The sequence below is a fragment of the Melanotaenia boesemani genome, chromosome 10, assembly GCF_017639745.1.
Source record: "Melanotaenia boesemani isolate fMelBoe1 chromosome 10, fMelBoe1.pri, whole genome shotgun sequence".
NCBI classification, from domain to species: Eukaryota; Metazoa; Chordata; class Actinopteri; order Atheriniformes; family Melanotaeniidae; genus Melanotaenia; species Melanotaenia boesemani.
In genome coordinates, this window is record NC_055691.1 from 14456916 (window position 1) to 14477556 (window position 20641).

The 20641-nt window shown below is 41.6% G+C and overlaps 1 protein-coding gene across 3 annotated transcripts in view; it reads right to left on the minus strand.

The window, feature by feature from the left end:
• Positions 1 to 19512, minus strand: part of met (MET proto-oncogene, receptor tyrosine kinase) — a 74905-nt gene extending 55393 nt beyond the window's left edge. For 2 of the 3 annotated variants that reach the window (XM_041996560.1, XM_041996559.1), the window contains exons 1-2: positions 19223 to 19511; positions 16540 to 17743 (exon numbers count right to left, since the gene is read on the minus strand). In XM_041996560.1, the coding sequence (XP_041852494.1) occupies positions 16540 to 17742 (1203 nt within the window). In that variant the 5' untranslated portion in view covers position 17743; positions 19223 to 19511. Of the gene's footprint in view, positions 1 to 16539; positions 17744 to 19222 lie in introns of all 3 variants that reach the window. The other variant, XM_041996561.1, reaches the window with a different exon arrangement.
• Positions 19513 to 20641: the final 1129 nt, after the last annotated feature.

A 20641-nucleotide genomic window follows, 5' to 3' on the forward strand; every position in this document is an offset into this window, starting at 1 on the left:
GCAGACAACAGCAAACACAAACAATTCACTGGACTTGGGTGCAACTTAGTCTTTGCCTTTTTTAAAGAATTGTGTTTTTTTCTTTTGTTCTTTTTTGGATGAAGCTGAAGTCGCTTCTGGTGAAATGTTTTAGATTGGGTAGAACCATCTACAAAACCCTGTTCACCCACACTTTATTGGGCTCAGGTAGACGGTTAAAACATGTTCACACATGAACACTTGAGGATTTTAGGAGAAAATCTGCAGAAAATTTGGTCCAGACGTTTTACAGCACTGCTGTTCACACAAGCACATCTTAGCGTGAATCTTTCTGCTGAAAATTTGAAAAAGAGCTGCAGGGGAACAACTGGCTCTCTAAAAGATGCAGTGTGTGATGCTGAAATTATGCTCAATTCTCTTTATAACACATTAAGAATGGTCGATAAGGTCCTTGTTGGGAGTACTACATATATCTGTACATATCCACATGTGGAAAGGAGGACACAGGTCAGCAAAAAGGACAAATGCCAACCAACACACGCATAGCAAGAGCAAATCATCAGAAAATATGCTAACACGTTCATACACTGTCTCACCTATCGATGATCCAGAGATTTGACTGGGTGCCTAAACGGAAAATCTTGACAAAAAGCCGGGAGCTAATGTTGTGGACATTAGCATTTCAGAACTCTGGTGCACGTGTGAAAGCAGCTAAAGACAGATATTGCAAACTCAAGACGTACAAAGCCTAAGCTGTCAGTTAATAAGAAAATATGTTTGTAGAAATTTAAGAGAGTTTACATTTGCCTCAGATGAATGCGGCAGAGCCGAAAGTGCTTTTTTAAAAATAGTCCTCAGGAGTGAAAAGGACAAAGAAATGTAATGTGGTGTGGTTGCACTTAGACGCGAACAACTCCAAACATCCCATCCTAACACTTTCTGACTGCACTAACGCAGGGTAATTTTTCAGGGTGTAAATGTGCATCACATGGTGCATTGCTTTTTCAGCCTGCATATAACTTACACAGAAGGTTATTCTGAGGCATTAATGTCTTTCTGAGGTCACATCGATCAGGAATCTGACAGCAGAGTCGGGCAATCTGTTGTATTTACCAAAGCAGCTGCTTTTCTTACATGTGCTCTTAATTATAGTGACACATGAACGTAAAAGGGAGAGAGATTTAATATCCGGCTGCTTTGGGGAATTTGGAACCAAAGCAGCATATATATACATATATATATACATATACATATATATATATATATATATATATATATATGTATCTATATATATGATTTTATTAGCATTACCATAGTTCTATTCGATTGATTACTACAGTCAGAAAGTGCTGCCTTTGTGCCGTGGAAACAAACGGCTTCAATGAAAATGTCAAAATACTTTATTGCTCTTTATGCTGAGAAGGCCTTCGCTCATTTTTAACTGGGAATATGGACAGAAGTTTTAAAAAGGTATCCTGACATTTTTAGTTATTGAGCCAAATCTTTTTTTCTTTCTAATTCCTGCTTTCTAGCAGTCTGGAATAATCGAATCCATCAACCGGTGCAGACACTTGGCAGAATCTTCACAGTAAAGATTTCACTGTGAACAGAAACTGCCAAAAAAGTTCTGCAGGCCTTCACACTACCATTTAAAGCAGAGAGGATTCATGACTGTTTTCTACTGCTTCTTCTACTTCTTTTAGATATGAGAGAGAGGTGCTTGCTGATATGAGAGGTAAGGTGGGGAAAGAGCAGCTGGAGAGCCGTGGCTCAGCAGCAGCCGTTGAGGAGCAGCCAGATAACCTCAGGTTGTAAACAGCACCAGCCTGAGTGTCAGCAGCAAGGCAGCCTATCAACTGTAGGTCAACACACGGGCCTCTTCATATCATCACAGTCTGGATGAGATGAGCTCACTGGCAGGGATAGTGCTGGAAGCGCTCGCTTTCAGCTGAGCCAGAGGAGGAGCACCAAAGTAATGTGACTGAGGTGGAATCTGAAATGTGGCAGAAAAAGTGGGGAAAATGATCCTCATCAGGAGTGGGATTGCTTTTATTGCTCAGCTGCAAAGCCCTTTACATGTTTCTTTTCACCAAGTGCAAGTTGGATTTTCCAGCAGCTAAAAATAATGAAGAAAACCCGCTGCAACACAATCAAAACTAGGGATGGGAACAGAAAACATTCCAAAACATCTGAATAGTGTGCCACTGGGCTTTTCAATATCTGTATTGGTGCTGACAAGTGCTGGCCAGCTCACTGACTCCAAATAAACAATGTTGGACATGTCTGTCTGTTTGTTGCCAGAAGAGACAATCCAGAGCAGGGTTATGTGGGGTGTATTTTTCACCGTGTGCTCTATGTGTGCATCGGGCCTCTGCAGAGTTTTTATATTGATGTATTATTTTACCCTTTTCAGACCAGATCTGTAGTTTTGACATCTAAACTCAAAGTTAGACATGCTTTTTATAGATAATTGATAAAGACACGGCTCGATATGCAGAATTAATAATAGGAACGATATCAATGACATCTTATCACTTCCCATCCTTTGTTAAAAGCTCATCAGGACACTTCTGAAAACCCACATTTTTTGACAGCGTGTCATGACAGCTTGCAGGTGGCAAACAGTTGTGCAAGCCAACAAAAGACCACTGAGCATTGCTTCTGTCCTCACAGAACTGCTCGTGAATATATATATATATATATATATGTGTGTGTGTGTTGTAGCATTCACTCAGAAAATCTGCAGGACCTTAAGCCAGAATTTTAAATGCTCACAGCCGGAGGATCTCCATGTGCTGACTTTACTGTGAAGGCTTGCTTCCACATTTTACTTAAAAAAATAAAAAACTGGAAGGCTGAAAGGAGAGTGATGCTACCAAAGAATAACATATTTGTTTGACTTGAAAGAAAACCACCAATCAGACTTTCTCAAAAACAATAAAGCCAGCAATTTAGCAAAACATTGCAAACCCAGTGGCAGAATAACTCTGACTGCGCTCTTTTTGGGCAACTAATTTTCTATCTGTCTTTAAGACTTTTCAGACCACATCTTGGCAGACTCCCACTGCTGACAAATCCAGGCTTTCAACCGTAAAACACACAACTCATTTCCAAGAAAAGCTACTCAGCCCTCTCAGGTGTGAGCTTGCCTCCTTCCTGCAGTATGATTCAAGCCAGGATCACCAACCAGGATGATAAGATCAAAGCTTGTGGAAACAATATCTGCCGTGTCCCCGGGAATGACTTGATAGCCTCCATGGTTGTGGGGCATTGTTTGGGAGCACAGCAAGGTGATAAAAGCTGTAGAGGAGGGTTTGTTCCCCCATTTACCTCCATTACCTGAGTACACACTCAGACACAATGCCTCACTTGCATTGTGTGAGGATTACTGGGCGCATGGAATGCGGGGGAATTAGTCCTCATCTAAGGTGAAACCTTCCTGTGGAATGGTGTCCACTTTGGTTACATTCCTGGTTATATGTGTATTCAGTAAGTCTGTTGAAATTTCTGCTAAAAGCTGCAGCAAATCAATATAAGCTTCAGTCAAATGGAAAGAATCTTTTTGAGTTGTGGTATTTGAACTGTTTTCTCTTATCTGTAGTGGTATGCAAGATATTTTTGGTTCTGGTTATTCAGGTTTGGAGATGTTTGTCTGTGAGGTTTCAGTCTCAAACCATGAACAGGCACTTTGGTTTAAGAATAAAAAAAGTCAGCTCTCTTCTCCTTTGTTAAGACAAAGGGACAAAAAATCCAAAGCAGACTTATGAATCCAGCTATATAATGCATAGCTTGGCAGATATCAGGGAAAGGCCACAAATAAAATATTATTTGTGTGAATGAATGAAATAAGGGTTCAGTATTAAGCCTCACATAAAATAAAAAACATACCTAAACCCTGAAAACTCCATGGCTAAAAAGGTCTTTGTGGCTTTTTTCCAACCAGACCAGACCATTGTTTTTGTTCTTTTCAGACAGACATTTAACTTTCTGCTCACTTGTTGATCTTTGGCTGCTCCTGATTGGACATTAGTGTCAATTTAAACTCTCTGATTAGCCAAAAGTTTGAGAGCAAGTGGCTTCATCAGAATTTCCAGGTCAAAATCGATGCCTCTGATATCTTTTTTTTTTTTTTAATGAAAATGTGATAAATAATGGCATTACCATATAGAGTCTGAATAAACATTTTGCAGCTGGATTGTAAACCTCAAGCTGGATGGGATATAAATGCCTGGAAAACTTCCATAGATCACCTAAAGGGTATGTTATCAAGCACAACCTACCCCCGGAGTTACACACTAACACTCCTGAGAAACTGTTGACAAAAAAGTGACAGTGCTTTCTAAATTAAACTGGGAAAAATAATTAAAATAATTCATTTAAAATATTATTATTATTAATAATAAAACTAAATTAAGTGTGTGTGAGTCTATACTGCCCCAGTGATTGATGGACAGCTTGCATAAATGTCCCCACACGACAAACTGAACCCCAGGTCACTTGTGGCCAGACGAGCACCTCCTATTATCACTTCAGATCATCTGTTTTGAGTAAACACACATCTCCAAGACGAAGTAACTGCTTTCCATCTGTGCAGCTACTACAAGAAGTCCCACAGCCTCAATAATATGGAGATGAGCTCTCTGGCTGCAGGTCTGCTGAGATCATTTGCTGCTCCGGTGAACTTTGCGATCATGAGCTTTTCAATAGGGCAGACTCAGACTTTATGATGAAGCCTGAAGGAGTCAGAGCCAAGGAAATAAGAGCGATCAGAGGTCGAGGTGAGGCCGCTGCTCGGGACAGCAGGAGGAGAGGAGATTAGTTTTGGTTCTTCATTTGGAGCATCGGGGCTGACAGATAAGCATCCACATGCCTCATTTCAGTCGAGAGCAGGATATCAGCATGTGATGAAATAGAAGAGTAGGAGGCACACGGCTGATTAGGAAACAGCTTGGGGGCCTTGATTCATAAGTTCAGCAAAGCAAAGCTTCTCCATATTTGACACTAAACAAGTGTATCATGAATGGCTTCTGGCACTGTTGGCAAACAGCCCCATGCCAGTAAAGAAAGCATTTATAAAATCAAATCAAATCAGTCAGCAGGATGGTATTTAAGGAAAGTATCTCATTTGCAACTATGTCAAAACAGAGAGATGACACAACTCTGCCACAGTGATCACCAAAGCACTCTGTGAAATTGGCTGGAAACAGAGTATTTTTTTTTCTTGGAGTTATATCAGCCAACCACAGCAAAGGATGGAGGAAGGATTCATTACATGAAGTATACACTCTAACAACTTTAACAGATTCAACAAGGTCTTGGAAACGTTCGGAGGAGATTTTGCTTCATATTAACATGACAGCATCACACAGTTGCTGCAGATTTCTCGGCTGCATCCATGATAAGAATCTCTGGTTCCACCACATCCCAAAGCTGCTCTACTGGATTGACATCTGGTGACTGTTGAGGCCGTTTGAGTCCAGTGAATTCACTGTCATTTTAAAGAAACCAGTTGGAGATTATTTGAGTTTTGTGACATGGTGCATTATTGTGCTGGAAGTAGCCATCAGAAGATGGTACACTGTGGTCATGAAGGGATGGACATGGTCAGCAACTATACTCAGGTAGGCTGTGGTGGTTAAACCATGATAGGTTGGTACTAAGGAGCTCAATGTGTGCCAAGAAAACATCCCCCACACCATTACACCACCAACAGCAGCCTGAACTGTTGATCCAAAGCAAGATGGATCCATGTTTTCATGATGTTTCCACCAAATTCTGACACTAGAATCTGAATGTGGAGCTGAAATAGAGACTCATCAGACCAGGCAACATTTTTCCATCTTCTGTTGTCCAGTTTTGGCTAATCTGTGTGAACTGTAGCCTCAGTTTCCTGTTCTTAGCTGACAGGAGGCACCCAGCGTGGTCTTCTGCTGCTCTAGCCCATCTGCTTCAAGGTTGGACGTGTTGTGTGTTCGGAGATGCTATTCTGGTTGGATGCGTACCTTGGTTGGAATTAGTGCTTATTTGACTTCCTGTTGCCTTTTTATCATGTCCAACCAGTCTGCCCATTCTCCTCTGACCTCAACATCAACAAGACATTTTAGTCCAGACAACTGCTGCTCACTGGATTTTTCTCTCTTTCAGACCACCTAGAGAGGTGAAAATCACAGTAGATCAGCAGTTTCTGAAATACTTAGATCGACAATTTTGTGTGAGGAAATACTAGAGGCAGTTAAAAAGTTGCTAGATAATTAAGCTTTAAAAAACTTCTCTAGAGGATTTTACATGAGAAAATAAACAAAAATGTGAGTTAGCAACAGAATGAAACCAAACTAACAAGTAAAAGCAAAACATGGCAAACTCAAAGATGCATCCAGTGATATAAAACAGAAAGAAACAAAGCCTCCCAGATGGAAAGTAAAGAAAAAAAAACACAAAACAAATGCTAGTTGTTTATATGAGAGAGAAATAATGATAAGAATCTTAACAGCTGCATCCTGAACTGAACAGTTTTTGTGGCTCATGGTAATTTCCCGCTCAGCTTTTTTAAAGACAGCTTGCAGGCACTGACCGTTTGCATATTTACTACTCCACTCTTTATCTAAGGAACACAGATAAGATGTGCATACAAAAGCCCATGTAGAGATATTACACACACTTCCAGCTTTGAAGCAAAACAAGAAACTGAACACTCAACTTAATAATTAACTCTGCAGATTCAGAACTGAACAGTGCCATTGAGCTAATGTGAAATCATGTAGAAAACTGTCAGGAAATGCCTGCAGATCTGAAATGGTTCAACAGTGACATCAGTGTGTGTTATGTGTCACACTGTTCATTTGTCGTGACTGGTACAGATCAAAGTACATTAAGGTTATTTAGAGTTTTTGTAAATAGTGACAGCAGATACTGTAAATGTTTCTTCTTCGTTCCTGATGAACCATGCAGACGGATGTGGGTGCTGATGACCTGTCTAAACATGGCTGTTGGGTGATGCAACCTATATATATGTGGGCTAATGGCTGTGTGTGAATTTTTTAAAGATGTTGTAACACAGAAACAGAACTTTACAATGACTTTAACATTACTTTGTTTCAATTTGTTTTTCCTCAATTAACCATATGGTTAAAATCATTAACATTTAGAAATTACTACCCTCAAACTTCAGTCATTATGCCACTAGTCTGCCTAATAGCAGAAAGATTTCACCCATTTAACTGTCTTCATGAAGCATCTGCTTGACGTTAAGTCCTTGTAGGGACTTAACTTCAGTAACTTAGGTCACAAGTAGGATTAGCACTTTCAGGCTCAAATTTGAACAATTGTTATTTTTCCCTTTTTTACTTTTGATTCAATCTCAATACTCTTTTGTTTTTCATTTTTACTCACTGGTTATTTAGAGTTTAACAAAAGCTTTCACAAGATTAGTGGTAGGAGCCTAGTTAACATATGAACAAAAGAATTAATCTTAAGGAGCAGTCAACCCAGTAGGTACCTTCTGGGGGAAGACTTACACCCTACATTTATGCTCCCTTACGTACGTAAATAGCGACGTCTGTTTCAAACATCATACATTGCTGTCCTCATTCTTCCATGGGTGTTTTATGTTGCCATGGTTGTTAAAGTCAATTCTTCCACTAGTGGGCAGTGCTAGGTTCAGAGTTCACGCCCACGAGTCGACGTCAGCTTCAGACACCGTTTAGCAGCGGTAATGCAAGTTGTTTCCAACCGCCCAACACGCCCTAAACATGCGCATTTCTTCAAAAGTTCACACAATTTCTACAGCTTTTGTGTTCATCTTCATTTTACTTTTGCTTTTTTGTTCCCAACCTGATCCTCTTATTCTTCCCTGGTCACATGCCAGGTATTCTGCTCAGCACTGCCCCCGTGGTTTCCGGTGGTATTGCTCTGCCTTCTGCGTCATGCGGCGGATTGCTAAGCTCCTTGAAAACAGACCAAATTGCATGTGTAACCGACACAGGAAAGCACTAACACATTTTACTAATCACATATGAGCAAAGAAAATAACATAACTCACCATTTGTTTCGGGTCTCAGCTGAATCTAAACTCACATGACTGACTGGCATTTTCGGAGACATGATATCACAGATACGTCACAGAGATAAAATTCCTGGAGATGTTCTTGTGGATGTCCACCACAGTTTTTTTTTTTTCCAATTATAGGTCTGTACTGCCATGACCTGGCAACACAACACAGATACATTTATTTCTAATCAATCTAGTTAATGAAAATGTGCCAAGTTCACATTTAATTTAGCAGCCTTAAAAAAAATAATGCTTCAGATTTCTTCTTATATTTGTGGTTTAATCTAAGAATATCTAACCGATTGTCAATGTTTTGCTGCTTTACCACAGTTTCTAAATTGTTTAAAAAAATCTTTACATTTATGGAATATATGCTTCATTAAGCAGCAAATTTGCTTTTGTTTGTGCAAATTTTCAGCTATTGTGATCAGCTGATAACAAACATGTTTTTCTATCTTTGCTGCTTGTGTGTGCGTGTTTGCACGAGAAACAGAAGATGTGTGTTAGAAGCTACATGCATCACAAAAGCTCTAATCTCACGTTCATTATAAATGTGTTTTCTTTGTCCTCAAGGCAGGGGAGTAAGATGATGGGGACCTGACAAGAGTGTGTTGTTGTCTTGCTCACTGCAGGGTCCTGCACCCAGCTTAGTGATGGCATGGACAGGCTCGGGCATGTGGAACGCAATCTGTGGCATCTTTTGTAGCGGAGAGTTTATAAGGGATGGTGGTTCCTTGTGTCATGCTTTTTTAATTTCATTTGTATCTTTATGCACATCCTTTCATGCCGTTTCTTCATACTGCTCTGGTGATTTCTCCATGTAAACACCTGTTAACTTGTCCATCTGTTCTCAAAGTGAAATGGAAAATCCTTTGAGAGCTAAAAATCAGCCACAACATGTAAAGAAAACAGTAGATTCTAGCACGTTCTAGCAAATCTGGCTGTCAACAGTGGTAAGTTTTTGGTTTATTTCTTATTTTATTTTTTGTGATTTAAAGTTAGTTTTTAATGCACATGTTATTGGTTCCTACTTCCCGCTGTAATGCTTTTAATGTTTTATGTAAAGCACTTTGAATTGCCTTGTAAATGAAATGTGCTATACAAACAAACTTGCCTTGCCTAAATGTTATTTTTACTGTATTGTTCTAGTCTAGTGATACCTTCTATATAAAGAAGAATGGATGGGCAAGATGAGAGAGTTATATATATATATTATTATAGTAGTGTTTCTATGCAATGTTCTTTCTTTTTCCTTTTTTCATTGAATTGTGCCATACAAAAAAACTTGTCTTGCTTATATAAAGAAAATAAGTGAAAACCACAACTTATTCTTATACTTGTGTTATTAAGTTATATATTCTGGTCAAATGTTCACCACAGTGGTTAAACTGCACTCAGTAGCAGTCTCCTGCCCCCTCTCCAACCCCTCACCCCCATAATTTCTTTCATTTTCCTTGTGAATAAACACAGCCATGCCAAAAATATGCTGAACAGTAGCAGTAGAAGTAATTGCTTCTTTATGATGGAAGTGTTGATGCTTCTGTATGCGCCCCAGCCTCCATAAAACCTGTCGCTCTGCACATCTGGATCATGTTCAGGCAAACAAATACCAGCTCTGTGATGCCATGAGCAGGTTTGAGCATGTGGGGGGCTGAAAACCATGACATCTACAACACAACCCTCTGAATCAGCGAGACGGAGACATTTGCAGCATTAATTCCTATTGTCAGGCAGCTGTGGGTCTAAGTCACCAAAACCTTCCATTATATCAGTGGAAAAGTACAACACATGTAGGACAGCTCAGGAAAATGAGGACTGATTGATCGGTTTACTACTGTCGGATTACAGCACGTGGAATCACAGGAGACGATGTTGGTTTTATGCTTCAAGTGTGCAGTGTTTGAGAAAAGAACTGATGGAAACATTCATAATTGAGGGGCTAAATAATGATCGTTATATTGCATGTTCCACTTTTTCATTCATTTGAGCCTTTACGTAATAGAGAAGTACGATAGAAATAGTTTCCATGTTTATTATGTTTGGAAAATATAAATTAATAATTGGTTTGATGCTAGGAACAGCTGCTGGGGAAACGGCAATGCAAAGCAGAAAAGTTAATGAAACATCTGTAAGAGAACCACGGATCAGTTCCCATAAATATTTCTGAATGCCAAATTGCAAAGAGCAAAAGACCAGTGGTTATTTCAACACTTAGAGTGATAAACTGTATAAAAAGATTCAGGGGAAATCTCAGTGTGTGAAGGCCACGGCTGAAAATCCCTGTTTGATGCATGCAGAAACCATCAAACCATCATGAGCAATATAGCCACACAGGCTCAGAAGTGACTTAGAAAGCCACAGTTACTAAACACAGTCTGCTGCTAGATCAGTATGGAGATACCACAGATGCTGAGGCATATATTGGAATATTGGAAAGATGTATGCGTCCGTAAAGTAACATCTTTTGACAGGAAGTCTGAGCATATTTTAGACAATGTCAGACATAATTCTTCCTGTTTTACAACGGTACGTATTTGCCTGTGTGAGCGTGCAGTCTATAAGCCCATTTATGTACCTAAAAAGACGTTTTAAATGTTATCAAACATCACTGCCCCATTACGTTTATGCAACCTTGTTGTGAGGCAATGCATTCACCAGAGGGAAATACAGAGTTCAGAGTTCACCTCCGAATTCCAGCATCAGTTTCAAACAATAGTAAACGTGGCTACGGTGGAGGAGATCATAATAATGTAAATTCTCACAAAGAGACATAAAAAGAGGCAGCACAGAAGGCAGCGGTGGTCTGAGCAGACATTATTTGCATTGCGGATTCTCCTTTATTGTTCCTTTCACTGGTCACATGCCAGCTATAATGTATAACGCCAGAATTATACTGGGTGCGTGTGCGTCACGTTACAGCTGCGCCATGGTTTTGTTCCGACCTGCGTGGCGCGGAAACTTGTGATTCTCCACTTTCAGGATAAATGATGTAAAAAAAAAAAAAAAAAAAAAAACACTAATACCCCCTGACCAGTTAAAAACGTAATGTTTTCATGGTTCAGCAGGCTTTTATTTTGAAAAATACCAGAAGCTTTTACACTGCTCCCATGTCTGATTTCTTGTCTGCCCCTATCTGAACTGCGGAACTGATGCATTCTGGGTGCGTGAAGCGTCAAAAATAGACTCGGCGCGTAAATTTAGCGGAGCACTGCGACAACGTGCTTCTGGGACGCTTTTGATGCGTGCTGCGGCACACCCGGTGAAAAACAAACCATTGACTAAAATGGCTGTGAATAAAAGCGGAGGCCGCGGCGCAGCTGTAACGTGCCGCACACATACCCAGTATAATTCCACCTTTAACACTGCCCTCACAGTTTTTAGTGGTACTGCTCCATTTGCTACATGGACCAAATTATGTCTTTATAGGACGCGAGAGACATAAGGAGGCCCCGTCCACATGCTTATCTGTCTTGAACATTAATTGACCTTTAATCCAACTCTTTCTGAAAATGTATGGAACATCATGAAGAACTGACTCAGAAAATGACAAACACTGATTCAAACCTCATATTAAAGGTACGGTGTGTAAGAATTACTGATGCCCAGTGGTAACACTTAACACAGTTGTGAATGTATAGTGGTCGTCAGTGGCCAAAATTCTTCCAGATATTAACATGTTTTTCATCTGTGAGTGGATCCAGTGGCCTCAGGTACGGCGATGACTGCACTACAGGTAACAAATTTTGGTGCCTTATAAGGCGTTACTTATCGCTGACGGCGCTCTAGCACCTATCAAACAACTTTGGTACTGCAGTTTTATAGCTCGAAGGGTTCTCACTTCACACACCACAGTAACAGGGAGACAATAAGGTAAAAAGGAATAAAAGCAGAAGGTTTTAGATTATTAGAACACACCATTTACTCAGCTGACCTTTATTAAGTCTCTGGCTCAATGCTGTATGCAAATGTCTTGTTTATGAATCCAGTGAAATCAGACCACGTGTCTAGCTGGCAAAGCTAACCTCATCCTTGAATTTGCATACATTGACATTTTTACCTATTTTATAATCATAAACATAACATAAATCTATACGTCTCTGTAGTGGATTGTTTGGCTCTTTTTCTAAGCCAGTATTTTAAACTTGTTCATTAAACAAGCAGCATGATTAAAATGACTGTCTGTCAAAAGCGTCTCCCACTGGAATTACATTACACACACACTATAATCAATCAGGCTGAAGATTCAATTTAAAAGCAATCAGCATTTGGTGGGTTTTCTCCAATCAATGGTAATCGGATGATAATTTTGACCCCCAAGCATTGCTATTCTTTATTTCTGCTCTCAAGTGCTTCTGCTCCCTTAAAGGAGTGATGGGAATGGGTACAGAGCGGGTTGGGACGGCTCTAGATTCCAGCCATGGCTCTGCACACTACAGTGGCTGAGAAAATGACTTTACACATTTGTTTTGAAATCGATACTGCTTGGTCGAAGCGCTTCCTGCGGCTTGGATCGATTACATAAAATGTGCTTTCGATATCTGTGAATTTCTGTGAGAGGTGGAGAGCTCCTGAAAAATTTGGTCAAGTTAACCGCTTTTAGCCTTCTGTCAACTTAATTCTAGCATATGTACATGGAAAAGCCAGCTCATTTAAGAAATAAAATACAATTTCATTCAATAGCTGCTATAAATCTTCTGGTGAAGGTAAGACGTCTTATCCTCAGTTTCAAGCCTGAAGGCAGAGACAAGACGGCCCCAAAGAAACTACAAGAAACGCAGATTTGTTCTGTCACACAGACAGCTGAAAAGAGAGCCACTCATCATTACAACATTCATCAAATCTTACTGCCTAAACTAGAGTTAAGAGGCACGTCGAAGCTGACAGCCACCACTTAAAAACATCAAACATGCTCTTATGCTGAGCTTTCAACTCCATCCAGATCCCTTGTGGGAGTTTTCCATGAGAAACACGCAGTTTGGTGAGACGAACAACAAAAATAACCTGCTATGCTCCTGTGCTTAAGTATGTATCCTTCAAGCAAACTGTTATGAATTTACGACTGTGCTTATCTTCTCCAAACTGCACAAAAACAAAATGTCTACCTGCCATATGCCAATGGATACAAGTCATAAATCTATTAGCTGGAGCGATGATTAGATAATTCCACTCCACGCTTACAGCGCGAGCATCAGGTGGTCCTTCTTTCAATGGTCTTTTGTGATGGAGTGTGCTTCTTTGCATGGCAGCTGAGGACAAGAGGCTACAAGCAAGACGTGCAGCAATAAAAGATAAATTCTGACCCATTGTGACTGCAGATGTGCAGTTTTAAACCATGCAATGGAGATGTTTTCAAAACACCAAAGAGGGACCACCAAGTGTATTGTCGGAGCTGCAAACAAATCAACTTTTAATCATATTGTTTGCAGATAAATCAAAACTACGAGGACTTCTCTGATAATTATATGGCATTGGGATGCTCCAGCAAAACTGATGTCACCCCATAATCAAATGAGTAAGGAGGAAAGAATGTCTAATAATGAAACTGTATACTCTCAATCCAAGTGATCAAAACAGCAGTTTTTATGTGACCGATCACTGTCAAGAAGTGGAGACAGACAATTAGTGTTTGGGGCTTCAGGTTTACTGGCCATGTGTCACATGCTACAATACTGCTCCTGTTAAATAGTTTGGACCCAAAGTACCGAGAGGCATGAGTTGTCTGATTTGTTAAAGGATGGATTTTGCTTTGATCCTGTGCAGAAAGCTTAGGCCTCTTTAGTTATCAGTTTACAGCAGAGCTACACTTCAGAGTTTAGCCCTTCTAAATTTGTTCACAATTAAGCAATATTAACACATGTCTTTATAAAAAAACAAATAAAACAAACAAAAACAAAACCTAAATATTTCTGCACAAGTCCTTAAAGACAATTATGAATTGTAGCGTCAACCCATATTAAAAGGCTTCACGTCGATGCCACCTCCACTTTCCCACAGGTGCTGGTAACAGGTGGAGGTCCAGAGGAGCGGGGTCCAGAGGTCTCGCCATAGTGGCCGGCTGCCACGCGGGTCGGGAGGATCATCTTCCGCCCAGCTGCTGATGCCCTGTTATCCCAGAGCCATTCATCACGGCTCGCTGAGAGTCAGATATGCACTGCCGCCAACCCCGATCCAGCTCCCAGCATTCCTCACTTTCCCCCTGTGGATCACCGCTGCTGATAGCTATCAAGACAGCACTGACAGATCCAAAGAAGTGCCCGGCGTGTTTTTGCATGCATTTAAATCTGTTGTAAGAGCTTAGTCACATTTCACCCATCAGTTCAATTTTATTTAAATATTCATTCATTTTTTATACCACCTATTCCAGTTTAGGGTCAAATGGAAGCTGGAGCCTATCCCATCAACCAGCAGGCGAGAGGAAGAGTACACCCTGGACAGGTCACTAGTCCATCGCAGGATCAAGACACAGAGACAAACAACCACACACACTCACTCCTAGGGAGAAGTTAAAGTGACCAATTAACCTGACATGCATGTCTTTGGATGGTAGGAGTAAACCAAAGTACCTGGAGAGAACCCACATATACACAGGGAGAACATGCAAACTCTCCAGTGTTGAAGTAGTTACCTGTAGTGCAGGCATCACTACATCTGAGGCCAATGGATCCACTCGCAGATGAAAACATGTTTATGTCTGGAAGAATTTAGGCCACAGTCCATTCACAACTGTGCTTGGCATTTGAACTATTTTGTATGTCCATCATTACCACTAGATGTCAGTAATTATACTGTAACTTTAAGACCCTGGAACAGACTGGCGACCTGTCCAGGATGTACCCTGCCACTCGCCAGCTAATTGGTGGGATAGGCTCCAGCTTCCCCATGACCCTGAAATGGACTAAGTGGTATAGAAAATGAATGAATGAATGAATGAAACTTAAGTTTCTAAGGTGCTTCTTAATAATATCTGGCCACTAGAGGCTCTATGGAGCAATACTTTGTTGAGCAGATCCTTATTTTCTATTTTATAACTGTTGCTCAAAATGTATGTTATCCAGATCAGTAGACAGACGATGTCCTTCCACTCAGACTATTCAACAATAAGGAAAAACTCTGATTAGAAATCAAAATTTTTGACTGAGAAAAATATTAAATATTAACTGAAATTTCTAAACGTGTTTCCTCATCGTGCAACAAATTAATTTAAAGGGTGCACAGTTTGTAAGAAATTAGTGTAGAAAATTGCCACTTTGAACGCTTTTGCCCACGGCTACAATTGGTTCATAATACAAAAGAAAAAAAGAAAAAAAAGGCCTCCCTAGTAACACACACAGAGCTAATGTTTTGACAGGAGTTTTCCTCAGAAGTGTGCTGGGTGTTTCCACATGACTCTTGTATGTGCTTGCCCTCAGACAACCTATTCATTCTGAAATATATCGAGGCCGAGGTAATCTTATGCCTGACTGATGATTTACTGTAGAGCTGAGACTGACACAGAGGTTAAGTAAAGATGAAGTCACAGAGGAGGAGGAGGAGAAAGGGGGGGGGGGGGGGGGGGGCTCCAGCACATATATTGGCAGACCCTTTGCAGAATTGACAGCTAACTTCATGTCATTATTGATCAGGTAATACAGCCAACTGATGGAACAATTGTCTGATGGATTGGAGGAAAGAGGCAAGAAAGAACAGCCGAGTCCGAACTGTTTTCAGCAGAATGAGTGGGGGACATAAACTTAGAAGCACATTAGATTAAAAGATTAAACCATAACTACAAAAGTAAGGCGCTGAATTTCAGCTTCAGTTTTCAAAAGGTCAAAATATTTTGTAGGAATCAAATAAAACTGGGAGAAAGCAACTGAATCTAGTCTTTGATTGTATGAGTCTGCTTGAGAGGTTGACATGCATGTATACAGATAACCGCAGGGGTTAGAGGTCAGAGGTCAGAGTCAGGAGGAGGTCATGCTTCAGCCTGTTGCTCAAGGGGACTTAAACTGGGACAAAGTAGATATAGCATAAACCATGCACCTGAGACCACCCAATTTCTGAGTCAGTTTCTCCAGCCAATAAACCCGACTGCCTCAATCAGATACACAGCCAAGGTCTATAACTCCTAACAATAAAAACTAAGTCATGCATACACAACAGATGACTGATAGAGGCTTAATTCATGTGTCTTAAATACATTGTAAAACTGAATCGCAGTGATACTTGGCATCACCAGAAGAAATCTCCTTAAAGAGCTATAAAAGTGCACGTGAGAACAGCAGGAGCCACTGCACAAGTCTAAGCCGCAGGAGATTGACATTTATTTAATCTCCAAAACTTCTACACTCAAAGTATTTTAAAATTGAATAAACTGAAACCTGATTTGGAAGACAAAAAATATTGTCTTATATATGTATATATTTTAAGAGAAATAAGTAACATTTTTCCTTTCAGAAAATCAATATGCTTGTTGGGAGTTTTACAATGGCTCTGCCCCCTCATAGTGAACCCCGCCCCCTCCCATTTCTTACCACGTTGTAGCAAGACTTCTTGTCTGATCCTGTGAAGTGATACGGGTCAGTCGTGCTGCACCTCTCCATGTACATCTTGAACATGGAGTTGATGTGTTTCAGGGACATGATGCAGACGGCAGAGTGAGGGGTCGGCTCTGGAGAGTTGGGCTTTCCTCGAGCGAAGGCGGCATACAGCACATCATCATCTTCGTCCACTTTCAGCAGCTTCTGCAGCTCCACATCATTGCCCACCTTGGTGACATGAGCGGCCTGGAGGATGTTAAACACTTTCACTACTTCGGCAGAGGAGCGTCGCCGCCTCTTGTCAGTGCTGATGCATTCCAGGGGCATTTCCACATAGCGGCGGATGATAAGGTCCGAGGAGCACATACGGACTATGCGGCTGTGGTAGCCCTGGGTGTCTCTGCTCACCTGCTGCACAGTGAGGAAGTAGGTGAAGGGCCCGCTATGGAAGGAGTAAAGGTAGCGCAGGTAGTAGTTTCCACGAAAAGATGGAATCAGGTCCATGTAAGCTAAATTGGAAAAGAAAGTAAAGCCATCTTGACTCGCCTTCATCTTCCTCTGAGAGATGGTGTGGGGATGAGTCGCACTGCCTGGTGCCTTTTCTGTGCCTGGAATCTCTGAGTTTCCAACAAAAAACTTAATAATGTTGCTCTCCACATTGAGCACCTGAGAACCAGATGGGCTCACTACAACATCTGCATCACTGGGTTGACCCTCACCTGCCCTCACCTTTCCAGCAAAGCAGTAGACATCTTCATCAACTGTTTTTAGCCCAAAGTCTTCATCCAGGACATGACGGCGGCACACGCCATTATCTGCTGAACCACAGCTGTACAGCCCCTTGTCATAAATGTTCTCCACCACTAAAGCGATGTTGTGGTTGTCAACCCTTCGGCCATTGCCTGTTCTCGACTGCGACTGTCCGCAGGTCTCGTTGGCGAGCAGCGGCCCCGTGTGGTACTCCGACAACTTGGTAAGGTTCGGGGCCAAAGCATAGATTCTGTTAACAGCCCCGACGTAGATGATCCCATCCAGTACCACCATGTTCTGGACCGGGAAGTCTGCGGTGAAGTTTGGAAGCTCGTAGGTGACCGAAAGGTTGAGTTTGTTCGTCTCTGATGATTTGTCACACAGGCTCTGCATGCTGGGGCATGAGGCCCACAGCAAGAGGGCGGCATGAAGCAAATGCAGATTCATCCTGTTTGAGAAACAAAGACATGAGAGATGAGTTAATCAAACATCTTGACATTCATCACAGACAACTCTGAAATCTGGCCTCGATTGCTTGAAGTGTGAACTTTTGGAAAAAGCCACAAACTGTGCTGATTATGAGCTCCAGAGGAGAAACAAGTAGAACACTGAAATCCCTTTCAGACTCAGAAATAGAACTGTGTCACAGAGCAAAGCCAGGGTTTACTCACTTCCCCGCAATGAGTTAATATGCTCATGCTTGAGTGACTGGAGGCCTTAATGGCCACACAGAGCTTTTATATCAGCCTCCCTATCATGGCGACTTTTACGTGTGACAGCACTGACCCCGTACAGAGTAGCAGGAATTGGGTGAGCACCTCTGTGGTTCTCAGCTCCGTTCCCAAGTGACCACAGCGCAAGGCAGAGCAGTGAATCACCCAGAGAGGAGCTCCCTCCGCAAGGGAAAGCAACCACGGGCCTAAGTTTAGACAGCAAGAGCCCAAGGGAGGGGAGATAAACTCAATTAAAACAAAAGAGGCGGGAGGGGGAAAGCAAGGGGGACAGTCCAGCCAAATGATTAATAACCCCACTGACTAAATGGTAATCCACGGGGAGATGTTTTTAAGTGAAAGGAGCAAGAGCGCGCCGGGGGGGGGGGGGGGGGGGGTGGGGGGGGGGGGGGGGGGCACAACACAGTATTTGCAAAATGTGCATTTGCATGCTCCATATGTGGATGTGGTTTTAACAGGATTCCCAGATGTAACCCAAAACAGGGTAATAGCATCCAGCACAGTAAGTTTAGGTTTTATATTCATGCCCACAGCTATGCATGAATTTATTGGGATTCCCTGCGTACACATTTTGCTTGATTCATGCCTGATGTCTCGCTGTTAGCAGCTCTTTTAACAGCAAAAGTGAGGGAAACATCTCAGTTTTCCACAAAGCTACAACATGCAGTGTTTTATTTAGACAAATAAAAAACAGGTACAAAGTTGCCAAAATACATGGAATAAAACTTGGGGAGGATGGACAGCATATGAAGACTTTTAAAAAGAGGAAAATAATAGAGGTTTGTTCTCAAGAGGAGGGGTGTGTTACGACGTAACTTGTTGTTCTAAAATTATGAGTAATAGGGGGCACATTACTGCGCACCTGCACCGAAAACACAGACCCACAAATGTTTCGCGTGGTCGTTTTTTTTTTTTTTTTTTTTTTTTGTAAAAAGACAAAAGGCGAGAGGAAAACAATCAAAATGTTTTCAGTGTGAAAGGAAAGTGACTCACGACAAAAAGGCTTCAGAAAACACGTATGGGAAGTTAGTGGCATTAAGCCCCGAGCCAGAAAAAACATTTCATAACGGCTTGTAATATCCAGAGGAGGAAAGTCTAGAGTTACAAGATCAGGGACCATCTCTGCGTTTCTTCGTATAAAATGAAAGTTTGGGTAAAAGGAGGCTGGGGGTTAAAAGAACTGGAGACGTACTCACCTGTTAAGTGCGCAACTGTGCTGTCTGTCTCTGTGGTTCAAATCATATTCCGCTGATCTCTCCCTCAAACAACGGGACTTCTTGACTTTTTCATGCAATCCAAAGAGGCCGCGTCTTTTGGATCACCAGGGAGTAAAAAAAAAACTATTAAAAATATACATAAATCCAACAAAGCACCTTTTCTCTGAATTGTTCCTCAGTTTTCCAGTAGTCACAGACTGCAGCGGCTCTCGCGCAGAAACGCGTGGGACTCCACTCTGACTGACTGACTGCATCCACTAGAGACCCACTGCTGCGCTCGCATCTCTGCTTCTCTCGTGGCGCGCGAAGCCCCGCCTCCTGTAGCGCACCCGTGACGCGTCCAGGTGCAGCAGAGGCTCCTTGGTTTGTGGAGGCCGGGAGAGACACGCTCTCAGGTAACATTTGTTTGTTTTTTTTTATCAGCGTTTATTTAAGGTCTTCACCACAGCATGATTTGTTTTTAATGATCTGATCCAGTTTAAAAAGCAATAAATAAATAAATGAAAGAAGGAAAGAAAAAAAGAAAAAGCAGACCTTCTGATGAGGTCTTTTCTCCTTCAGCGCCTGTCTGAGTCAGACTGCTGCTCCTCATGTTAAAGCGTCTCACTCAGCCAGAAATAATGAGCCACGTTTTAAAGGCTAAACCAACTCTTTCTGTCTGTGTGTGTGTGTGTGTGCCAGCAATGAATCACAGCGGGCAGCACAAAAAAATTCCTTTGTCCCACTTCCTGAAAAGAGGGCACTTGGAGTGAGGACTGCAAGGCCTGGCAACCTAGTGTGGAGGCAGGAATAACAGGAGCGGCGTGGTGGCGGTTTGTGCTCACCGTCTGACAGATACAGTGACATGTGAGGGTTCAGAGAGGCAGACAGAGTGAGGATGAGCGTGTTTCAGTGAGAAAATGAGTGATCTGATGATCTTAACATCACCTTTAGCGTCAAACACACTCTCAGTCATGTAAAGGGTCATTACAGTGAGATACTTACCTCTCTCCTCCTACTTTTCCAAATTTTAACAAGGAAATTGATCCACTGGCTGTAAAATGTCTGATACATTCATCTTCAGAGGCTTTCCAATTCCTTGATATCCCAGTGGACCACCAGTCATCAACCTGTCGCTGTGTGCATCGTTAAGCTTTATTTCACCTCAGAGGAGCACCGAAGAACAACTCTCATTTAGAATGATGTGGAGGCAAAACGAGTAGCAAATAAAACAATAAAAGAGTTAAAAAAAAGGGAAAATAAGGCAAATTTGTATAGAAAACATAATCACAAGAGCAGTCTATTACCTAGTTTGACTTATGACAGCAGAGACTCACGAACTTTAAGCATGATTAGCATCAGATCAGCTCGGACATCCAGCTGTTTTACTGGATGATGATGCTGACAGTGTGTGGTTGG